At 43.2% G+C, this 21,318-nt stretch overlaps 1 protein-coding gene across 1 annotated transcript in view; it reads right to left on the bottom strand.

Moving 5' to 3' along the window:
• The window catches only part of RORB (RAR related orphan receptor B), a 93,252-nt gene that overhangs the window by 8,190 nt on the left and 63,744 nt on the right, over positions 1 to 21,318 (bottom strand). Inside the window, exons 5-9 of the mRNA XM_045288527.1 lie at positions 19,216 to 19,337; positions 16,581 to 16,713; positions 14,887 to 14,994; positions 11,635 to 11,745; positions 7,547 to 7,659 (exon numbers count right to left, since the gene is read on the bottom strand). Coding sequence (XP_045144462.1) covers positions 7,547 to 7,659; positions 11,635 to 11,745; positions 14,887 to 14,994; positions 16,581 to 16,713; positions 19,216 to 19,337 — 587 coding nt within the window. The remainder of the gene's footprint in view (positions 1 to 7,546; positions 7,660 to 11,634; positions 11,746 to 14,886; positions 14,995 to 16,580; positions 16,714 to 19,215; positions 19,338 to 21,318) is intronic.

Genomic DNA, 21,318 nt, shown 5'->3' with positions numbered 1-21,318 from the left:
ACTTAACCTTTATATAAAACTCTCTCTTACACATGAGTCTCTGTGGGTTTGTTTCTCTAATGTACCCAGACTCACACAGACAGTGTAAGTAAGTTTCTGTTCCTTGTAACCAAAGAGCTCTCATTAGTCTATCAGCTTGAAACTTGATGAGTGAGAAGTCATGAAAACCTGTCTTCTCATTTCCAGTCTGTGGGACAATACTTGCGATTTCTGGGTATAGGACCTGGAGTGTATGCCAGCAAACTATAAACACTGAAAAACTCTCATCTGTCACAGGAATTCCTCAAGGACACCCCAAAGGCAGAGGCCACGTGCATTCACAATTCCCTCGCCTCTCCCCTGCATGAACAGCGCACACTCAGAATCACTGTGGGTTGAAGTGGAAAACTATCCATAGCTAGTGCTATGTTTCTTCAGCAGATACCAAATGTAAAACTGGAGACCATGTTGGACAGTTTCCTATACTTTTCCTACTCTTGTGCTATTTTAAAATGTCTTTGCTATGGTGAAGAAGCCTGAGGGGGGCTCCTGAGCTACCACTGGATGGTGGCTATAGGGGATGTCATTTCATCCTATTCCATTGCAATGCACATTCCCGGTTTAAGAACTTTCCAGTATGCGCATGATAAAAGAAGCAGAGTGCATGGGTGGTGCTATCTGAAAGGCATCTGCTACTTTGGAAGAAAAGCCTGCCCATGGGCTTCTGGAAAAACACCCGACCCCACAAATCATCCCCTGACAAGCCGCGGAGCACAGCTCTGGTCGGACACACGCAGGATGGCTACTAAACTAACTGGAGTCCATTCAATGGCCACCGCTTTGAATAAAGCCCAGAGAAGAGAAGCACCCCCAATATTTGCAGCTGAAGCATTCGCTGCTTTATGACCCAGCTCCCCGCACCCCGAGCAGTGGAGCCCCTGAGTGCAGAAGAAGGAGAATCACTGGTCCTGAATCCCTGTCGCCATCCTCATATAGGAAGGATGCTTCTCACAGAGGCGGTCACCACACTCAAAGCACATGCCAACGGGCCCCCTTGAAAGCACGCAGAGACACAGCCTCTGGAGATAGAGTCCACTGTGATCTGGAGAGCCATTCGACACTCCGTTCCCAGAGTGCACGCAGCACTAATTTGGATTTGCAAGACTTAGTGGAATCGGTCCTTTTATTCACTTATGGTAACAATGATAAATGTGTCTAATGCATCTTGAAAAAAATGAAAACCCCACAGTGCGTTGAGATTGGGCATTGGAGGGCAAAAGAGGAAGTCAAGAGGAACCTTGATTTTTCTCTTTCGGGGTCAAAGAATGCTAGTACTGAAAGGACCAGCTGGAAGATCGTCCAGCTCAACCCCCTTGTTTCCCAGATGAGGAAAGTGGAGCCCAGAGAACAGATGGGCTGCCTCCCCTAGTCAGATGGGGCTTAAAAGTATATGTGGAACATTATTTATACATATATATTTTTACATGTGTAAATAGAAGACTATAAATACATCCCTTTCCCCTACATGCTGTTGGGAAAGTGACCAGCGTTTTCTCTTTTCTTGGCACCCAAATCTGTTATAGACTGAACACGCCTCCCATCTTCCTACTTCCATAGCATTGCCCCATCACATGGAAGGCCATCCTCCACCTCCTCACCTGCCCAACTTCTGTCCTTTGGAAGCATCTTTACTCATCAGTGGTTTGCTCAAATAGTATCATCTCTTGGACAACAATCCCGCTGGCGAGAGCCTTAGATAGCAATTATATCCCCCTTTCTCTGCCCACAACTACAGCGGCACTTCCATACGGTTTAGCATGGACGTGCATCATATATGGAGCACTGGTGGCATAGTGGTTACTTGTGGGACTGTGATCTGCAAGGTGTGCTGTTCAAAACCAATAGCTAGTCCTTGGGAGAAAGGCAGGGCTTTCTGCTCCTGTCAAGGGTTACGGTCTTGGAAACCCACAGGGGCCGTCCTTTCCTCCTCGGTGGGGTTGCTATGGGTCGGCAGTGACTCGGGGGGCAGGGAGTTTGCTTTTGTATCTATTTCTCATTGGATTTTCAAAGTAACCGTTTGGGATTGAAAGCTCCCATCACATATTACACAGGAGAGAACTGAGGCACAGAGAGGTCAAATCACAAATCTAGGGTTACAGCTAATGAATGGCGAGTCATTAAATAGGCTGTATATAAAGCTGGATCTTTGAAGTATTTGTACCTCTAATACAAAATCCTGATTAACATGTCGGGCTTGAAACTTTTGGGTTCATGAACACAGAGTCCCCTGATTTTCACACAGGGAGTCCAGATCGACCACTGCTACCTAAACACATGTCAGACAGTGTGCTGGAGACTGTTCTTTTGCAGAACACTTCAATATCATACATGACCTCCACGCCTCTAACCTGATGTTTGTTACACCTGTTCAGGCTCTAAGGAGCATCACCGATCCTCTGCGCATTACATCCAGGGCAGATAAAACCATCCAGCTGGGGATTTGGAGGGGGCCCTTGGGCTATGAGCGCAACATTGTGGTTAAGTGTGCATTTTTTCTGGAGATCTAGGTCTCATTGTGTTCTCTAGAGTCTTCAACAGCTCTTTAAACAACCAGTATAGAATGAGTGTTACGGCTTTAGAGATGGTGTAGAGGCAGAATGTCTCTATTGATTGTGAAGGCACAAGGGAGCATTACTAAAATCATGAGTTAATCAATGGTGGGATTGAAATATATCCTTGGATTTAAATAAAAATGTTACTCCCCCTCAACAATTTGATTGGTACATAATTTGCATATCATACAATTCAGTAGTTCAATTGTTCAATCACATCAGGGAGAATTGTACCATCACCACCACATCAATCTTAGAGCATCCCCCTGCCCCCATTGGTTAAACCGCCTTTAAAATGAGTTGTGCAATCACAGTTAGTTCCAGTGTTCCCTCCCCGCTCCTGCCTTCATTATCTACACCTGAAATTGCCTTCCCCCACGCCTGAATTTCCCATAACCCCTTGTATTCATTATTCTCATTATGCATCCACTCCACGAAACACAACAGAAAGCAATTAAAAACAAAATTGCACTAAGGTGATAAGGATCAAATCATAATAGTATAAAGAGAAAACTACAAATAATTCATAAGAAGGAAAAGAGCCCCATCAGCATTCAAAAAGTTAGGGAAGAAATTTCTGTCATGGAAGAAGTAAGAGACACTTACACCCAGTACAAATACAGGTCATGTCTACAGGGAGGTCCACTTGCTAAATACCAAGTATGATTCAGTCTAATCAAGATTATAATGGTTTCTGCCTGATAGTAAAGCTGTCTGAGACTCTTGCCTTTGGCTAGAATGGATCTGTCAATGGCTCAATCTGATTAGATACTTTACAGATGGGATTTGGGTTCCCTTTCTTCTCCATAGCCTTCTACAAATTGGATGCTCATAATTTTAGCTCGGATACTTTCCACCATATTTGAGTTATCTTTTCTTCTTTTTTTTTCTTTTTCTCCCTTCACCCACTCCTCTGCTGCCCGTCCCCCAGAGAGGAGGTTATATGTAGCTCCCTGTGATCAATTCCCCCTTTCTACACCCTCCTTCCCTCCTGGTATCACCACTGTCACCCCTGGTCCTGAGAGGTTCATCTGTCCTAGATTCCCTGCGTTTCCAATTCCCATCTGTACCGCTGTGCATCATCTGGCATATTTGAGTTTTATAATTGTCATCTTTGGATCAAACAAGCTGATGTGCTTCTTCCATGAGGACTTAGTTGACTCCTCACTTAGATGGCTGCTTATTTGAATACAAGCCTTTAAGACCCCAGGCACTATTCCAATTGATAGCCGGGCACCATCTACTTTCTTCACCACACTTTGCTGTAGCAACCTTGTCTTCAGTGATCATTTAATGAAGGTGAATATTGAGCAGAGCCATGATGTAAGAACTAGTTGTTCTTAAGTTGGAGCTAGGATTTAGTGTGAGCCCCAAACTGATTCCTGGATCTTTTTGCTGTTGTTGTTTTAACTTTGCATATGTCATATCATTCCATAGTTCAATCTCGTCAAACATAATTTGCAATTGATTCCCTAATCAAACAAAAATCTTACTTTTAAGTGACAATGCCAAATAGATTTCGGCAGATTAAGACAGACTAGGAAGGAAAGCCCACTTCTAAAATCAACCAATGAAACCCCTATGGATCATAATGGTCTGAGCAGCAGCCATCTGATCATGGGGCTGGTTCATGACTAGGCAGCATTTTGTTCCTTTGTGCATGGGTTGTCATGAGTCAGCAGTCAACTTGGTATCAGCTATATCAACAACATTATTTTGAGGGGTGTGAGTTTGAAGGGGTGCCTCCTATACATGGAACGTGAAAGCAGCAGGGAACTTGAGAGCAGGTACCCCCTCACCCTGGCTGGGGTGCCACCCCTGAGGAATCAGATTCAGACCAATGGTGTGATTGTCCCAAGACACACAGTGCAGAGCTGGGATAAACGAGAATCCCGTGGTAGTTATATAACCTGGTGTCATTTTGGGACTTGAGAGGAGTAGGAGTGAAGGGGTAGAGTCTAGTCTGTCAATCGGGAGATAGCCGATGAGGCCTCTGTGTGGGCATGGCCGCCTCTTGAGGATTCTGGGAACTCTTGTATTTTTCTCCTTGGGGGTGGGAGACTCTCTCTCTCTCTCTCTCTGCTCACTCCCTGAGAGACATTCTACTGACAAGACACATGGCGCTGGAGAAGCCACATGAACCTACCCTGATGAAAACAGACCTCCGGAGCTGGAGAAGCCACAGAGAGACCCCTGCCAGCACTGAGATGCTTAAAATGCCACTGGACCCAAAGACTTTCTACCCACTGGCCTGTGATCCTCCTGCATTTGGCATCATTGCATATGTTTCGTGAGTCTGAAGGGGACTCTATAGATTGGTATTTGACATGTGGGCTAATATTGGACTTATGAACTTGATCTGGACTGGGCTGTGATGTTTTCTCAATATTCTATTGCTCTTGTATCCAAACCTCTTTCTTATTCACATATGCGTCTCCATGAATTTGTTCCTCTAGTCTACTCAGACTAACACCAATCCAGTGTGCATTCTATTCCACAATCGCTCCTTGGGAGAAGACAGGCTTTCTACTCCTGTAAACAGTGACAGTCTGGGGAACCCACACGAACAGTTCTACCCTGCCCTATAGGTAGCTATGAGTTGGCACCAACTGGATGCCAGTGAGTTAAGTGGAGTTGCATATAACTTGGAAGCAGTGCTCTGTTATCTGGCTCCAAGGAATATTAAGCCAGTAGAAAACTACTTTTAATGGTTTCTCTGAACCCTAGCTTTGAATATTCCCTCTAAGGAATGAAGTTAGTTGGTGTGTTTTCTTGCTAAAGATGGAGGAAGGTGAGAGGGTTTGAGCTACATAGTTGATCGTTTAGAGCTGACTTTCCCAGCCTCATTTCTATCTCAAATACGCTAAAGGTTCACATCTTACCAGGAAACGATGAAGGAGAAAGTGGTTTAAGCATGACAATTTTGCTCTTAGGGGAGTACTGCTCCTGATTTCGCAGGGTCTGAATGTCTATGCAGTGCGTAGCTCATCCGAATCTCACATTGTACAGGAGCAACAAAGGAGATCCTTTTACAAACGAGGGTACTGAGGTTTTGTCTTGTTGTTGTTTTGACAAGCAGACAATTCTAAGCAGAATAGGGACAGGTTATAGGTAATTCTGGCTTTTTATCAAAACCTTAATTTTAGGGTGGTGATGGTCTTGACAAAATTTTTGGGAAGAGCCCAAACACAGAAAGCATGTGTGTATTCCACCAGGGAGATGGACCAAAAACAAAATCTAAAACCCGCACTTGTGCTGTCGAGGTAATTCTGACTCATGGAGGCTCCACGCGTCACAGGATAGAACTCCCCCACCCGGGTCTTCTAGTCTGTAATTTTTATGGTAGCAGATTTCCATACTTCTGGGCCACCTTGGGGGGGGGGGGGTTTCAAAGCGCCAAGTTCTATGTTTGCTGTGGAGCACACATGGTTTGCATCGCCCAGAACCCTACAGGGAGTTACAGAGTGCTCTCTGTTAACTGGGAGGGTTGAGTACACCCAGAGGTATCAGGAGAAAGGCCCGCAATCTACTTCCTAACACTAGGCCACTGAGAACTTGACAGGCAGCAGTTCTCCTCTGACATCCACAGGGTTGCTGTGAGCCAATCGAACCTGGGTGCTATCGAGATCCGTACATATAATGATGGTCCTTTCTGTTTAGTGAAGCTGAAAGCCTTATGAAGTTTTGCTCTTGTCTGGGAGCAAACGAAGGCGGAGAGACCAGCTGATATGTTCTTGGTCACACAGATAATATGTGAAGAGTTACACTGCAAAGGGTGAGCACTCTAGTGTGGAAATGTTCTTTCTGGTGATGTGTTAGATTTGACAAAACGTTACCATAATGAAGCAGTATATTTATTCATGGAGGGTTTTTTAATTAATTTTTTTATAGCACTGCTCTTTGTACGGGCAAAGTAAAATCTGACAATGCCTCCAAATAGAGTCTGTACCTTCTCTTTCTTCTTCTTCCTTTTTTTTTTTTCAAATAAAGAACTTCCAGGACAGAATGGGAAGGTTTTAATGATAAAAATATCTTTAACGAGAGTAAGCTCCATTTTCTACTTTCTTACCCTCTACAAAATTCCAGTCCTTAAGAAATAAAAGCTAGCTTAAGATCTGAAATAATCTGTCCTTCTGAAAAAATTCCATTTCTTAAGAAATCAATGATAAGATCTAAAATAATACCAGATCTCAATAATTAGAAAATGACTTTTCCTTTTGGGATTATTTTACTTTGATAAACAGCTTCCTCCCTACTACTTTTTTTGAAAAGAGATCATCATTTGTAATTTAACCCAATCAAGCAGTTGTTAGCATAGTTGCATGCATTTTGCCTTTGAAAGAGTTCCCCGTTTGTAAAGGACTATAGAGCTGACCTTTCATCTCAGCTTTAGAAATCCTGCAAGAAGAGATTAGCATTGAAGGGAAATTTACAAACCATTCCACCTCAGCTTCCACCCCAGATGGGCCCACCTTTTATAATCTACCAGTCGAGGAGGCTAGGCAATGATGGAGAGCTCACACCTTCAGAAAATAGGCACCCTTTGTTCAGTAAATCTCATCAATTGATCATTTTTCCTTATTTTGAATCAAAATTGGCCCACCCTTCTGTCTAGGTGTGACTCCCAACGTGCCACAAAGCCTTCTCTACTTCCCCTGTGATTTTGAACATCACCTATTTGATGTTCCCTTCCTAGCCACTTCCTCCTCTTCAGATGAGGCTCTCAGTTCCTTTCAAACGCCTTCCTCTGCCTGAAGGTCACATCTGTCAATAGCATCCTCCGGGAGACATTCTCAACTCGATTCCGCACACCGGGCTCCTTTCCACCACGTGCATCTCAAAACGGATGGTGTTCTTTTCCAAACTGCTGCTGCTCACAACATCCGCTCGCGGGGTGACTAGGCTATTTCTGCTCCCTCTTTTACTGAGAGTGGGATTGTGGTCTGAAAAATTACCTTTGCCAACGTCTCATCATCCAGGTGATTCTTCTGAATCACATGTTGAAGTGCAAAATAAATTTTTTCCTGAAGCTTCTGGACCTTCCTTGGTTCTATCAGCCAGGCTCGGTCTGACAAAGGAAAACAGAATTAATAAGCAAGGAGAAGGGATCTGCTAGCACACATGCTGGATTTTAGAGGCATTTCATATTGCTAGTTCTAAATTGTTTCTAAAGGCGGCTTTGGCGACACAGAAAACATTGTCGTAGAAAATCAGGGTGCAACCAAATTCTGTTGTGTTTCTTGTTGTCTGGGGCAACTCATGTCTCCTTACACTATCACCAGATTTTCTTTCAAAGTGGAAGTAACTGATTTCTAGAAAAAAAATTTTTTTTTCCATTTGTGCAAAAAATTCATTGTACAAGAAACTTTTTTATATTCAAAACCATCCTTTTCCCTTTCTGAACTTATTTCCTCATCAGACACGAAGCTGAGTCTTTGTGAAAATTTACGTAGCCTGAGCACAAAAGTGAATTTTGAAAAGTTGTTCTGGAGACATTTGAAAACACCGTAATATTCAATGGTGGGTAGGGAAAATTCCTTCTTTGCTCCCTCCTTCTTTTCTTTCCTTCTCTCCCTCTCCATTCATCCTTCTTTCTCCAGTTTCCTCTTTTCTTTCTCTTTTTCTATCGGCTTTGTACACCACCGTGACAAAAGAAAGCCAACATCCATGCCTTTGGCCAGAACCGCAATGACGAGACAACTAGAATATTCAAATGCTAAACAAGGACTCATGGAGAAGAACTCGGACGTGATCCTCCTGAGCACAGTTCAGGGCAGGTGAGAAACCCGATTCTGTCATCTTATACAGGGCAAGAACAAGTCTCGCAAACCGGTAGGCAAACGCTTACGTAAAGGAGTACAAAAGCCCGCAGTGACAATTGTCCATCCGAAGAAATTAAGTTTCCTCCCTTCTCCCGGCCCTCCTCCGTGTGGAGTAGAAAACACAGTGGCTTGCACGCTAGAACCAAGGGGAAGTTGGCACCTGGCACGAAATGGAATCTAGAAAAGCTGTCCATCTGTCTTCCTTCTCTTTCTGAAGGTGGTGCGAGACCAGGGAGGCAAGCAGGGGATGGGGAGTCGTTGCCGGTTCTTGAGTATGGCTCTGCTCTCAAGACGGAATGACGCTCCTCCGCTGCATCCCACAGGACAGCTGTCATGCTTCCCAACTCAGCAGGATTTGATGGCTGTCACAGCCCTTTCTAGAAGAAGCCCAATCAGCTGAGCTGATTTCTAACCCATCAAGAGCAGACGTCCCTTCCTTCTGTGACATCGCGTCTTCAAGGACCGTTCAGAGCCCTCTCTGCTCTCTAAGGCGGAGCCCTCAGGAACCAGACTTGATATGCCATATCTTAACTATGCACTCCTAGGGACCAGTTGACTTGGCACAAGTGTATCCAAAGAGGAGAAAGAATCTACAAGGACTCCTTTGAGCAAGCAGTCACCCGAGAGAAAACCATAAACCCCGAGGGTTAGAAATCGTCCTGCAATGAACCACTCATTGGGAATCATCACAAACAATGAGAGAAGTGGGAGAAGTATAACTTGGCATGTAGTTGCTCTCAGGAATGGTATTTCTCGCTACTTCTTTGTGCTGACAGGACCGGGGATCTTTAGGATAAAATGATAGAAGAAGAAGATGATGAAAAGGCCCAGAGAAACAGGCTTGATTTGTGACACAGCCATACAAGAAATTGTGCCATAAATGGCATTGTGCCAGTACCAGTACCAGTGGTGAGAGTTGCGATACCCGGAAGGTGGAGGGAAGGTGGGGTGGAGACGGGGAACCGATGACAAGGATCTACATGTGACCTCCTCCCTGGGGGAGGGACAACAGAAAAGTGGGTGAAGGGAGACGTCAGACAGTGTAAGATAGGACAAAATAATACTTTATAAATTTTCAAGGGTTCATGAGGAAGGGGAGTGGGGAGGGAGGAGGGGGGAAATTAGGAGCTGATATCAAGGGCTCAAGTAGAAAGCAAAGGTTTTGAGAATGATGATGGCAACGAATGTACAAATGTGCTCGACACAATGGATGTATGTACGGATTGTGATAAGAGTTGTCCGAGCTCCCAATGAAATGATTAAAGAAAAAAATATAACTGAAAAAAAAAGGAAATTGTCATTAATGATATTTGGAGTGATAACTAATCTTTGTTTTTGATAAAGTGATTTTTTTTTAAAAGAAATAAAGGCACTCCCCCCCACACACACACACTGGATGAATCTATCAGGGATTATATTAGGAATAATAAAATCTAAGTGATGGAAAGTGTAGAGGCTGAAATTATTGGTAGCAACAGATGGTGTAACATCACTGACAATACATTAGCGTATAAGAAAGCAATCTTGTCTCTAGAGTTATAGGAGAGAGTCTCTTGACCAAAATATTAAGGAGGAACATGTCTTTCCTATAAAGAGTTGTCAATGACCATGCTGTCCAGGACCCCAAATCTAACTTGACAGACAACTGGATTAATGATTCTTGAGTTCCCTTTTTAACTAAATAGCGAGCCACATGTTTATTAGCATTCTAATGATAGCAAGCAATGCTTAAAAAATATTCCATTTTCGACAGTTTTATTTGACCCATAAACACGATCACACCTTAATGTCTTTGACAATTTTGGGGTTATTTTATGCTATTAGGTCCCTGGGTAGTGCTCACAAGTTGGGGTGCGAACTGCAAGGTCAGACGTCCAGTACCACCGGCCACTCTGAAGGTGGCTGGTCGGAGCAGAGCCAGCAGGCCAGGCAGTAGACTGCACACCAGCTTGTGGAACAATTCTACTCTGACACACAGGGACTCCCCGTGAGTCAAAATGGACTTCAGGGCAACCGTGTTTTGTTTGTTTCTTTTAAAAATATACCTTGCCCTGCCTTGTGGAGTCCTCGTGGCACAGTGGGCCATTTGCTGCTGGGCTGCTAACAGCAAGCTGAGCAGTCGCTCTGGGGCAGGAAGACAAGGCTTCCTGCTCCTGTACGGCTCACAGTCCCGGGAACCCACAGGGGCAGTTCTGCTCTGTTCTACAGGTCACAGGGGTCGCGACCCACTCACGCCAGTGGGTTGGGCTTGGTCATGGCTCTACTTCTTTGAAACATTTTTTGGTAACTTAATGCTGTTTTAGAGTTCAAACCGATCTTAGTGATGATTTTAGAGATGAGGAAACTGGAATTCGGAGAGGTCACGTGTTGAAGGTCACACAAAACATAACTCGTATTAGAATATCTGTGTCTACATCGTAGACCCTTCCTGTCCCCCTCCCTGGCCATCTTCAGCAGGAGCTATTGTTCGCTTCGAGGTGCTCATCTCCTCTTAAGGCTCCCAATCTTGGGTAGAGCGACCAGTTATTCACTGAGCTACTGGTGGAAAAGTTAACCCTCTTAAGTAACTCGGAGACACCTTCAAGAAACTCAGCCAGAAAACCATGGAAGGAAGTCCTGGCTGTTGGCTTCTGTGTAGGTGGAACGCTTGAAGACTCTACGGAGCAGTTCTTCTCTGCACACACGGGGCTGCCGTGGGACAGAACTGACTCCACAACCTCAAACAGCAACGCTCCTGCTAAGAGAAGAGGTACTGCTTTGCTCAGATAAGCAAACCACCATTAATTTGGTCTGAGAAGCCAACCATGAACAGTATCTAAAGAGGGGAATGTTTACCTTTGACTTATTTTAGTTCCTAGGATCTGTCACTTAAGTATATTGCAACCAAGACTCACCCTATTGGCCATGTCCCCCGATAGCCTTTCTTCTTCAAGTTCAAACAGAACGCAGCTGTAAAACCTAGGTCACTAGCTGGTCTCATGATCCATTTAGGAACAATTCTGCTTCTCTCAATCTAGAAAGATCCCTTTGATTTCAGTACAAAATGGGTCACAGCAATTGATTTGTCCGTTTTCCTTTACTATGTCCAAAAGGATTGTAAGGTTGATAAAGAAAAATCTTGTTCTCCTGAACACATTGGCTTACATTAGTATTGCTAATAGCCAAGACCGTAAACCAGGTTTTCCATGAGGAAAAAAGGCAGGGACTTCGGGCCACCCTACCTGGAGATATCAGAACAGCAGATGAGAACAAGGCAATCTCTTCTTCAGTCAGCTGCAAGGAGCACAGATTCTTTGCAAAGTCAAATGCTTCATCCACTAGGTCATCAGAACCTATAAAGAACGAGAGAACAGGAAATGAAATTTAGTAAGTGGCCCCGGGAAGCTCTGAGAAACTGCATCATTAAGAAGCTGCCGCAGAGTTTTGTACACTAGATATGGAGACTATTTCTAAGTTCCTGTAAAGAATAAACGAGTACCTGGGTGTCCAAATGGCTTCTTTCAGATGCTAACAGAAAGGTTTGTGGTCAAAGTCCACTTAACTGTTTCTCAGAGGAAAGACCGGGCAGTATATTTCCCCCCAAAGTCCGTCACTGAAACGCCTATGTTTGTACTCTGACACACATTGGTTTGCTATGAGTTCAAATACATGATTTGGGTTAATAACCCAATCCAAGGTTTGGGTTAATATTAATATTGGTGTAAAAGAGTGATTTGAGAGTAATTATCCTGACCTACAGCGACCCTGTGGAAGAAAGTGGAACTGTCCACAGCGTATCCAAGGCTTTAACCTTGATGAAGGCAGACAGTCATTGTCTTCCTCCTATGAAGTGGCTGATGGGTTTGAACGGCCAACTTTTCTGGAAGACACTGGGCACTTAACTATTGTGTCACTAAGGCTTCTTGAGAGCAGCTTTAGAGTGAAGAGACGGGGCAACATCTTGACCAGGTAATCAAAATTAACACTACCCCTGAGAAGCAAGTGGACAGACTATACCTTCCAATGCACTTTCTGCTTGGGAATGCATTATCTAATCCTATGAGCATGAAGTTATTTTCAATTAAAAATGTGTTTTTTTAAAAGGGATTTTGGAACTCCTAGAATGGTGATTTTCATCACAAAAAAAATCTACGTTAAAAAGGGCACAGGGCTTCCAGCCCCAGTGGCCCCGAACCTACACATGTCAGATGTCCAGGTGCCTCAAACTGAGCTGGTAGAAACTTCTTAGGGAAGAGAGGTAAGGGACTCTCCAATTTGGAAAATTCCCTGAAAATATGACCAAAGGGCTCGGGCTTCTGTATTTTCACCTTCTAAGAGATGACTCACAAGTAAGTTGCCAGCCATCACGAATTCTACAAAACCCGGCTTTGTCCCTACATGGTTCCCTGGGAAATGTTTATTTCATGAAGCTGGAAATATACTGAAATTGCTTGCCAAGGCTTTTCCTTCTTCCTTGAAAGTCTAGCCTTGGAGATGGCATGGATGCGTATCAAGAGCAGAAAGGAAATATTGCCAGCCCTGATGGGTTTGCAGTTGGCTACCATATCAGCTAACAGCACAAGAGGTGAAAGAGTGGTGTCCTTTTTTGATGTCCACGAGCAGGATATGGAACAAATGGTTCAATCACTCGGTGAAAACTTTCCTGGCATTAGCCCATCACTGCTAATGTTCTTCCTATCCGGGTGCCTGGACTGATGACTGGCTATGAATGGGACACGACACTTTCAGATATGCAAGAATTCTGGTCCTCCATTAAGAATAACCTGCAAACCATTTTTGTAGATCAGTGTCGACTCTGTATGCCTTAGAACATCATAAATTAACAGGGAAACCCTCTCTTTTAAAATAAATCATTTTATTGGGGGCTCTTACAGGTCTTACCACATAATTGTGTCAAGCACATTTGTACATTTGTTGCCATCATCATTTTCAAAACATTTTCTTTCCACTTGAGCTCTTGGTATCAGCTCCTCATTTTTCCCCTCCCTCCCTGACCCTCTCTCCCTCATGAACCCTTAATAATTTATAGATTTTTTTTCATGTCTTACACTTTCTGACGTCTCCCTTCACCTACTTTTCTGTTGTCTGTCCCCCAGGGAGGGGGTTATAGGTAGATCTTTGTGATCTGTTCCCCCTACCACCCCCCCACCTTTCCCTTCCCCTCCTGGTATGGCTACTCTCAATATTGGTCCTGAGGGGTTATCTGTCCTGGATTCCCTGTGTTTTCAGATCTTGTCTGTACAAGCTAGCCAGATTTGTAATGTAGAATTGGGGTCATGATAGAGGGGTGGGGGGTGGGGGGAGAGGAAGCATTAAAGAACTAGAGGAAAGTTGTATGTTTCATTGGTGCTATACTGCACCCTGATTGCCTCATTTCCCTGCGTCCCTTCTGTAAGGGATGTCCAGTTGCCTGAAGATGGGCTTTGAGACTCTACTCTGCACTCCCCCTCATTCACAATGATATGATTTTTTGTTCTTTGATGCCTGATACCTGATCCTATCGACACCTCGTGATCACACAGGCTGACGTGCTTCATCCATGTAGGCTTTGTTGCTTCTCAGCTAGATGGCTGCTTGTTTATCTTCAAACATTTAAGACCCCAAATGCTGTATCATTTGATAACCAGGCACCATCAGCTTTCTTCACCATATTTGCTTATGCACCCACTTTGTCTTCAGCAATTGTGTCGGGAAGGTGAGCATTATGGAATGCCAGGTTAATAGATCAAAGTGTTCTTGTGTTGAGAGAGTACTTGAGTAGAAGCCCAATGTTCATCTGGGGTAGCCCTCTTTTAATTAAACATTGTCATTCCTGATTATCAATTTCAAAAAGAAACTTAACAGGCTGCCTCTTGAAAGTTTGCAGGGTGTGTGTCTATGATACACGTTTAAAAGCAATAAAATAGAAGGTAAAAGTAAAGTTGGTTCTGCAAAGAATGACCTTTGATGCATTCCAACCCTTTCAGAAGGCATCCTTATTTACTTCCTAATGAGACGTAGGGGCCAATGACTCAGAATCAAATTGAGGGCAGCAGGGTCTTCCCAGCCTCCATGATGTCTTCTGCCTTTTACATTTGAAGCCATAACCGTTCAAACTGGGAGTCAGAAGAAACATGCAGACTGGCTTAGACCAGCCCTTTTAGAATATGAGTTCACATGAAGAATCTCTGGTGGTGCAAATGGTTAATCATTCAACCAACCAAAAGGCTGGGGACGCAAACCCACCCAGAGGCACCCCAGATGAAGGGTCTGCTGGTCTATTCCTCAAAGCCCACAGCCTTGAAAACCCTGTTCAGTCCAGCTCTACTTTGTCACACGGAGTCGCCAGCCAGAATCAAATCCGCCCACTGTTGTTAATGTTCATTGTTGTTGTTCACCTGGCAGGATCAAGGAATGTACGCATGCCTGCATGTTGACATAAGTGGAGAGCCAGAGGATAGCTAAGAAGAGGGTGTCGTCAAAGGGGAACTTACCTAAGGCTTTGAACATTTGCACCCCTCCATATTTTCCTTCAAACAGGACAGTGTTGTTTAGCGGGTTGAAGGCACGGCACATTCTCACTAAAACCACTTCCAAGCAACCTAGGTGAGGAAAACAAACAGGAAAGTACATGTGTTATCATGAGGTTATTACTACACACAGGTCAGGAGATTTTAGGAATTTCAACACACACACACACACACATGCAAAACTCCTTGAGATTCATTTCCATATTGAAAACCACTTTGTTAGAAATAAAGTTCCCTTGATATTTATTTGAGGAATTGAAAATAAACTGTATCTCAAGGATGGCTCCCATTAAGGCCAGGAATAAGTTTTAATACTGTACTATACACTTCTTATCATTTTAACATTATTATTCAAATGAGTTTCAATTCTTTATATACCTTTGACCATAATTGACCCCAACAGAACTTTTGTAGCATGGCAAATCTAGTTCATGAACTTTTTTATTTTTTAACTGTTTATTGTGATTTAAGTAAAAGTGTACAGAGCACACTGGTTTTCCATTTTCCATACATCAGATTAGTGCTTAAGCAAATTGGTTTGCGTCAATTTGCATCATCTGGTAACGAAGCAGCAGGAATTTAGAATCAACCCTAAACTTGAATCAAGTTCAAATGCCAACTCTGCCACGTGATGACGTTGGAACACTGACCAGGACCTTGCACTGTTGTGGGCCGTTGCCCTATTCTCTATCAGATGGAAATCAGAATGTCAATCTCACATGATTCGATGAGATGTCCTACATAGACATAAATATGTAACAGTATTTAATATATATATATAAAGAATAGTATTATTACTATGGTCCAGGACCACTAAAGGTAACATAAAAAGCACCCACCCTCAGTGCCATCGAGTCAATTCTGACTCATAAGGGTCATAGGAGTTGGGCTGCAAACCACAAGGTCAGCAGATCAAAACAACCCACCACTCTTCAGGAGAAAGATGAGGCTTTCTAATCCTGTAAAGGGTTAAAGTGTCATAAACCTGCAAGGGGCATTTCTGCTTTGTCTTCTAGGGCCCCGATGACAGGACAAACCCCACACTGGTTCTTGTTTTCGAATTTGAAAGGGGTGGAAGGGAGACAAACGCTGCTTGTTTGGGTGAGAGCATGTGCAAAGCCAATCTTTTTCAGAGTTGTTTGCACTTGCTTGCTAGGTGGCTGTGCGGTTGTCAGCGCGTGTGAGGGAGGCCGAGGGAAAAATTGGAGCACAGTAACATTTCTCCTGGTGTACACCGGCTGCAGGCAATACTCATTAAAATGATCCCAATGACCACAGAGGCAGAGCCCAGCCAGCCAGGAATTTTTCTTCCTCTACAGAAGGCAAGTAGTGTGCTTTAGCGCCAGCTCAGTGATTCAGCCACCTTGACACACTAATTACTCGCACTGCATGTCAAGCTGGGTGTCCCAGCCTCTGCGATTAATAGCTCCACTTTCAATAAGCAAAATTGTATTTGACTTCAAAGGAGAGCTGGATGAGGACCGGGCCATTCATATATCTACTACCAAGCGTTTCCTTTGAGAGCGGGCTTACATGGTGGGTGGTAAAAATATGCCGGATATTGGAAGGAGGCTTTTTAAGAACAAATGAGTTGAGGCACCATCGTGTCCCCGTCTATAGCAGGTGTCTCTTATCCCCATGAATCTTCACTTGCTCACCTGACTTCAGAAGTAGAATTTGATCATTTTGACAGAGCTCCATGAAGCCTGTTATCCGCTTTGCAAACTCCACCACGTATTGGATGGCGTGGGTGATCTGAATGGCACATTGCTGCCACAGCGCTTCCCTAGACTTGAGAAAGAAAACACAAGATGTCAAAGGAGCCATGAACTCCTGGGAGAGCCAACACAATAGCCAGCCTTGCCTTACTGGCAGTCACCTGCCACTTGGGATTTCAGGTGGGAATTGAGTTCCTTTAAAAGAGTGAGATGCTGTTTTCTAAGGTATTGTGTTAATCTACTTGAATGCTGATACTCAACAGTGACAAAAGTACAAAACAAGGAAAGAACCAGGAGGCAAAGGACATTTATAGATGCCTAAATACAGGCATGTACATATGTAAATATATATAACGAGAGGGGAATAGAACTATGTACTCATATCTATAGGTTGAGAATTAAGGTTGCAGATGCACATTGTGCTCGACTCAAGTACTCCCTCAACACAAGAACACTTTGTTCTAACAATCCGACATTCTTTGATGCTCCTTCCCAACACGATCGCTGAGGACAAAATGGGTGCATAAGCAATTGTGGTGAAGAAAGCTGATGGTGCTCGGCTATCAAAAGATATAGCATCTGGTGTCTTAAAAGCTTGAAAATAAACAAGCGGTCATCTAACTCAGAAGCAATAAAGCCCACATGGAAGAAGCACACCAGCCTGTGTGATCATGAGGTGTCGAAGGGATCAAGTATCAGGCATCTAAGACCCAGAACAAAACCATATCCAAGGTGAATGGGGGAGGGGCATGGAGTGGAGAGCCAATGCCCATCTGTAGACAATTGGACATCCCTCACAGAAGGGTCACAGGGAAGAGATGAGCCAGTCAGGGTGCAGTACAGCACCGATGAAACACACAACTTTCCTCTAGTTCTTTGGTGCTTCCTTACCCCCACTATCATGACCTCAATTCTACTTTATAAATTGGATTAGACAAGAGCATGCACAATGCTACAGATAAGAGCTCGCAACACAGGGAATGCAGGATACATAAACCCCTCAGGGCCAACAATGAAAGTAGAGATACCAGAAGGATTAGGGGAGGGTGGGGGGAGAAAAGGGGAACGGATCACAAGGATCAATATATATATATATAACCTCCTCCCAGGGGGATGAACAACAGAAAAGTGGTGAGGGGCAATGGAGGACGATATAAAATAAAATAGTTATTATTTATTACTCTAATTTCAACCTTTCCTTCCACTCACTTAAATTCCAGCTTTGTCAGTAAGTGAAAACAAACTTGTGGTGAGAGAGAGATAATAAAATCAAAGGCTTCCTTGATATCATTTCATGCATATCTATTAAACAGTAAACTTGCAATATGTTTGTGTTGTATTCTTTTTCCAGAATTTATGGAAACAGTATTTTCTTTTTCTGTAATGAAAAGATTATCAAGGGAAAAACCACTAAGACAAATTAAGTAACATATTTAGAGACACAAACTGTTAAAATTCCATCTACGAGACTGAGAAACAGCGGAGTAAAGTACACAAGCTCTGTACTTACTGATTATCTCATCAGCTAGCCTTGATCACCACAGTGGGAAAAAACACAACCCTACTCTGATCATTTTGCTCCGCAACGACATACAGTAATAATTTTGGGAATGATGGTTAAGATTACGTGTCAACTTGGCTCCCCAGCTATGTAATGACATAATCTGGCAGTAATGCAACGATTTAGTCATTCTCCATTTTGTGATCTGATGTGGCCTTCTTCTGTTTTTCACACAGCACGTTGGTTTGCATCCTAATCTGGTCTTTGAAACCCAGCCGCGTCAGTAAGTGCGGTCTGGATGACATTTGAACACTGAGGAACACTAACAATTCCTTCTTCTGATAAGTGTTCTGGAAGCTCTGGTAGCATCGGGTGGTTACGGCTAACTTCAAGGTCAGCAGTTGGAAGCTACCAGCTCTTTCCTGGGGGAAAGGTGAGGCTTTCTATCCCTCTAAAGATTTATCGTCTTTTCAGAAACCAGAAGAGGCAACTATATTCTGTGCTATATGGCCAGTGTGAACCAGAATTGGCTCAATGACAGTGGGTTTGGCTTTTTGGAATAGCTTTTTAATGGACATAAAGAAAAAACAGTCAATGAGATAATAGTAATAATATTAATAATGTAGCATAAATTGTCCCCTTTTTTTCTTAGCTCCTTCTTAATACACCAGGCACGAGAAGAAGAAGAAAAAAAGAATGCTTGGTTCCTTATCTGTGTTGTATAAATTTGTGACATTTATTATGATTGTGATTTCTTAATTAATCCTGCTCCCTGCCTGACCTTAAGAAATCAATGTTCTAAAATCATCGGGTGGATGGTCAGTCTCTTGGGTCCCTCCAATGGGGCAGTGTTTTTCCATTGGAGTGCCTTTGCCTCCCAGGAAAGAATTGGCAAGGTCTAAAGCCCTTTTGGGTCATCGCAGCTGTTAACATTTAGGAATGTGGCCCCACATCCCACAATGCACAGGACAACGCCTGCCAACAAAGAACCAGCGCCCACAATGTCAGTAATGTCTGCATCGAGAGAGAAGGTGACCACAGAGAGCAAGCATGCGCACAGAGCCCGAGAGTTACCTTGCTTTGATACGCTTTGATTTCTTCGTAGGTGTGGGTTTGCCAGGCCAGCTGGTGCAGCTCCTCCATGGTGTATTGGCAAGTCTCCAAATGGGACTTAATGATGTTCTGAGCAATTCGATCTGGGAGAAAGAATATGCATTGGAGGGGTGAAAATAAGTCCCTCTTCTCAAAGAAACCTGCTTGTCATGCATTTAATTTAGAAACGCTTTTTGGAGATAACGTGTCTTCATCACCACCATTTATCCTGAATATTCCTGAGAAAAAAATTTATTGTCTTCTTGTCAATTATCAGTCTTTTCACCAAACATTTCTTTTTTGATACCTCTTTTTGATCACAACGGGGGGTCTTAAAGGTTGTCAAGCATTCACATAATTACCTTATTTTTCAAATAAATATAAAATCATCCTATCCTCTGTTTATAGATTTCAAAGTCCACTAATATGCTTAACATTTATAATCTAAGTACTTTACATTGTTTTGAAAATCACTAGACCACTATTGTTTATCTCAGAAAGGGAAGATTAAGATATAAATGCACTTGTTTGTATTTCTTAAAAGGGATGCTCCCCAAATAAACACATCTATCTCGAAAGAAGTACAGCCGAATGCTCCTTAGAAGCAAGGATGGTGAGAGTTTATCTCACGCACTTTGGACCTGTGGTCAGGAGAGACCAGTCCCTGGAGAAGGACATCATGTTTGGTAAAGTGAGGGGCAGAAAGAAAGAGGAAGACCCTGGACTAGATGGATTGCACGTGGCTGCATCAATGGGATCAACCTCCCCACCAGTGTGGGGACGGCTCAGGAGCAGGAGGTGTTTGGTTCTGTGGTGCATGGGGTGACGATGGGTTGGGATGGATGGAACAGCACCTGACAACAAAAAACTGAAATGGAAGGAAAAAAGTCTCTCTAGAGAAGGACAGAGGTTAAAACTAGACTGCTCTGATGATATTTTTTTTTGTAGGTTTGACTTACAGACCATGCAAACATTTTAATATTTCCTCAACGTTTCTAAATACATAGAAGAAAAGCAAAACAAATAGATATAGTACATTTTTGAGTTCTGGGGTCATATGGAAAGAAACAAGAACGATTCGAAGTGTCTTACAATAACGAGTGAGAAATACACCTTAAGAAACAGAATTCTGATTCAATATGAAAAAAATAGTTTTCCATCATCATAACTTGTTGGCTTGTAAATCTTCAGACTGTTGTATGTGTATTGTGAGATACAGGAAGTGTCCTTATATTCTTGTTACTGTTGTGGGGGTTTTAATAAGGGAAGAAAGAGACACCGACATACAATCAAGGAATTTAAGTAAAAACCCGTTGCTCCTGAATTTGAACTGGAAGAATCTCTATAAACTCATAAGCATTGTTTTTTCAAGAAGGTTATTTTCTAGCTGTGTCTACTGAACATGGCAATAGATTGTGCTCTAAATATCATTACCCCAAAAGGCTTCGGAGAAACAGTGAATTCTATATCTGGCCAAGAAATGTACAAATAACCCTTCTCAGACTAGAAGACTAGAAGTCAGAGACCAGTAGGATGGGTCCAAAGAGCTCCGGAGCCAATCTGAAGTGGTCTGTCTAAAGCTGAGACACTTGAAATATCAACCAGGGTAATAATTTTAATTGGTTAAAACACATAAAACACGCTAAATCTGGGCATTTATAATGAAGGGGAGAAAGGCCATATTCTTGAAGATGAGAAGAAACATTTTTATTCATTAAAAACTGGTCAATAAGGATAAAAAAACACTAGTTTGCTTTCCCTGTAGCTCCTCCAGGAACCACACCTAGAGTCACCCAGTGGTCGATGAGAAGTTTCTTTCCTAAGCCACAGATAGGACAGCAGTACAATATCGGTTTGCCATCTCCGACGAATTAATGACTGAGTATCACAATATTCAGAAGCCCAGATGGCACTGTGGTCTACTAACTGCCAAGCCGACAGTTGAGACTCACGAGTCACTCCGCAGGATAAAGATGAGGCTTTCCGGCGCGGAGTAGGGAATCAGTGGAGAGGTCTAGGGGGCTGGTCCCAGCCCCAAATACTAAGTGGATGCCTGCCCCTCCCCTGAGAAGAATGTATCTCAAA

The sequence above is a fragment of the Echinops telfairi genome, unplaced genomic scaffold (genome assembly GCF_000313985.2).
Source record: "Echinops telfairi isolate 266 unplaced genomic scaffold, ASM31398v2 ScPeMD7_22;HRSCAF=79, whole genome shotgun sequence".
In the NCBI taxonomy this organism is placed as follows: Eukaryota; Metazoa; Chordata; class Mammalia; order Afrosoricida; family Tenrecidae; genus Echinops; species Echinops telfairi.
Note: the sequence above shows the minus strand (reverse complement) of the source record. Positions and strands in the feature narration are given on the sequence as shown.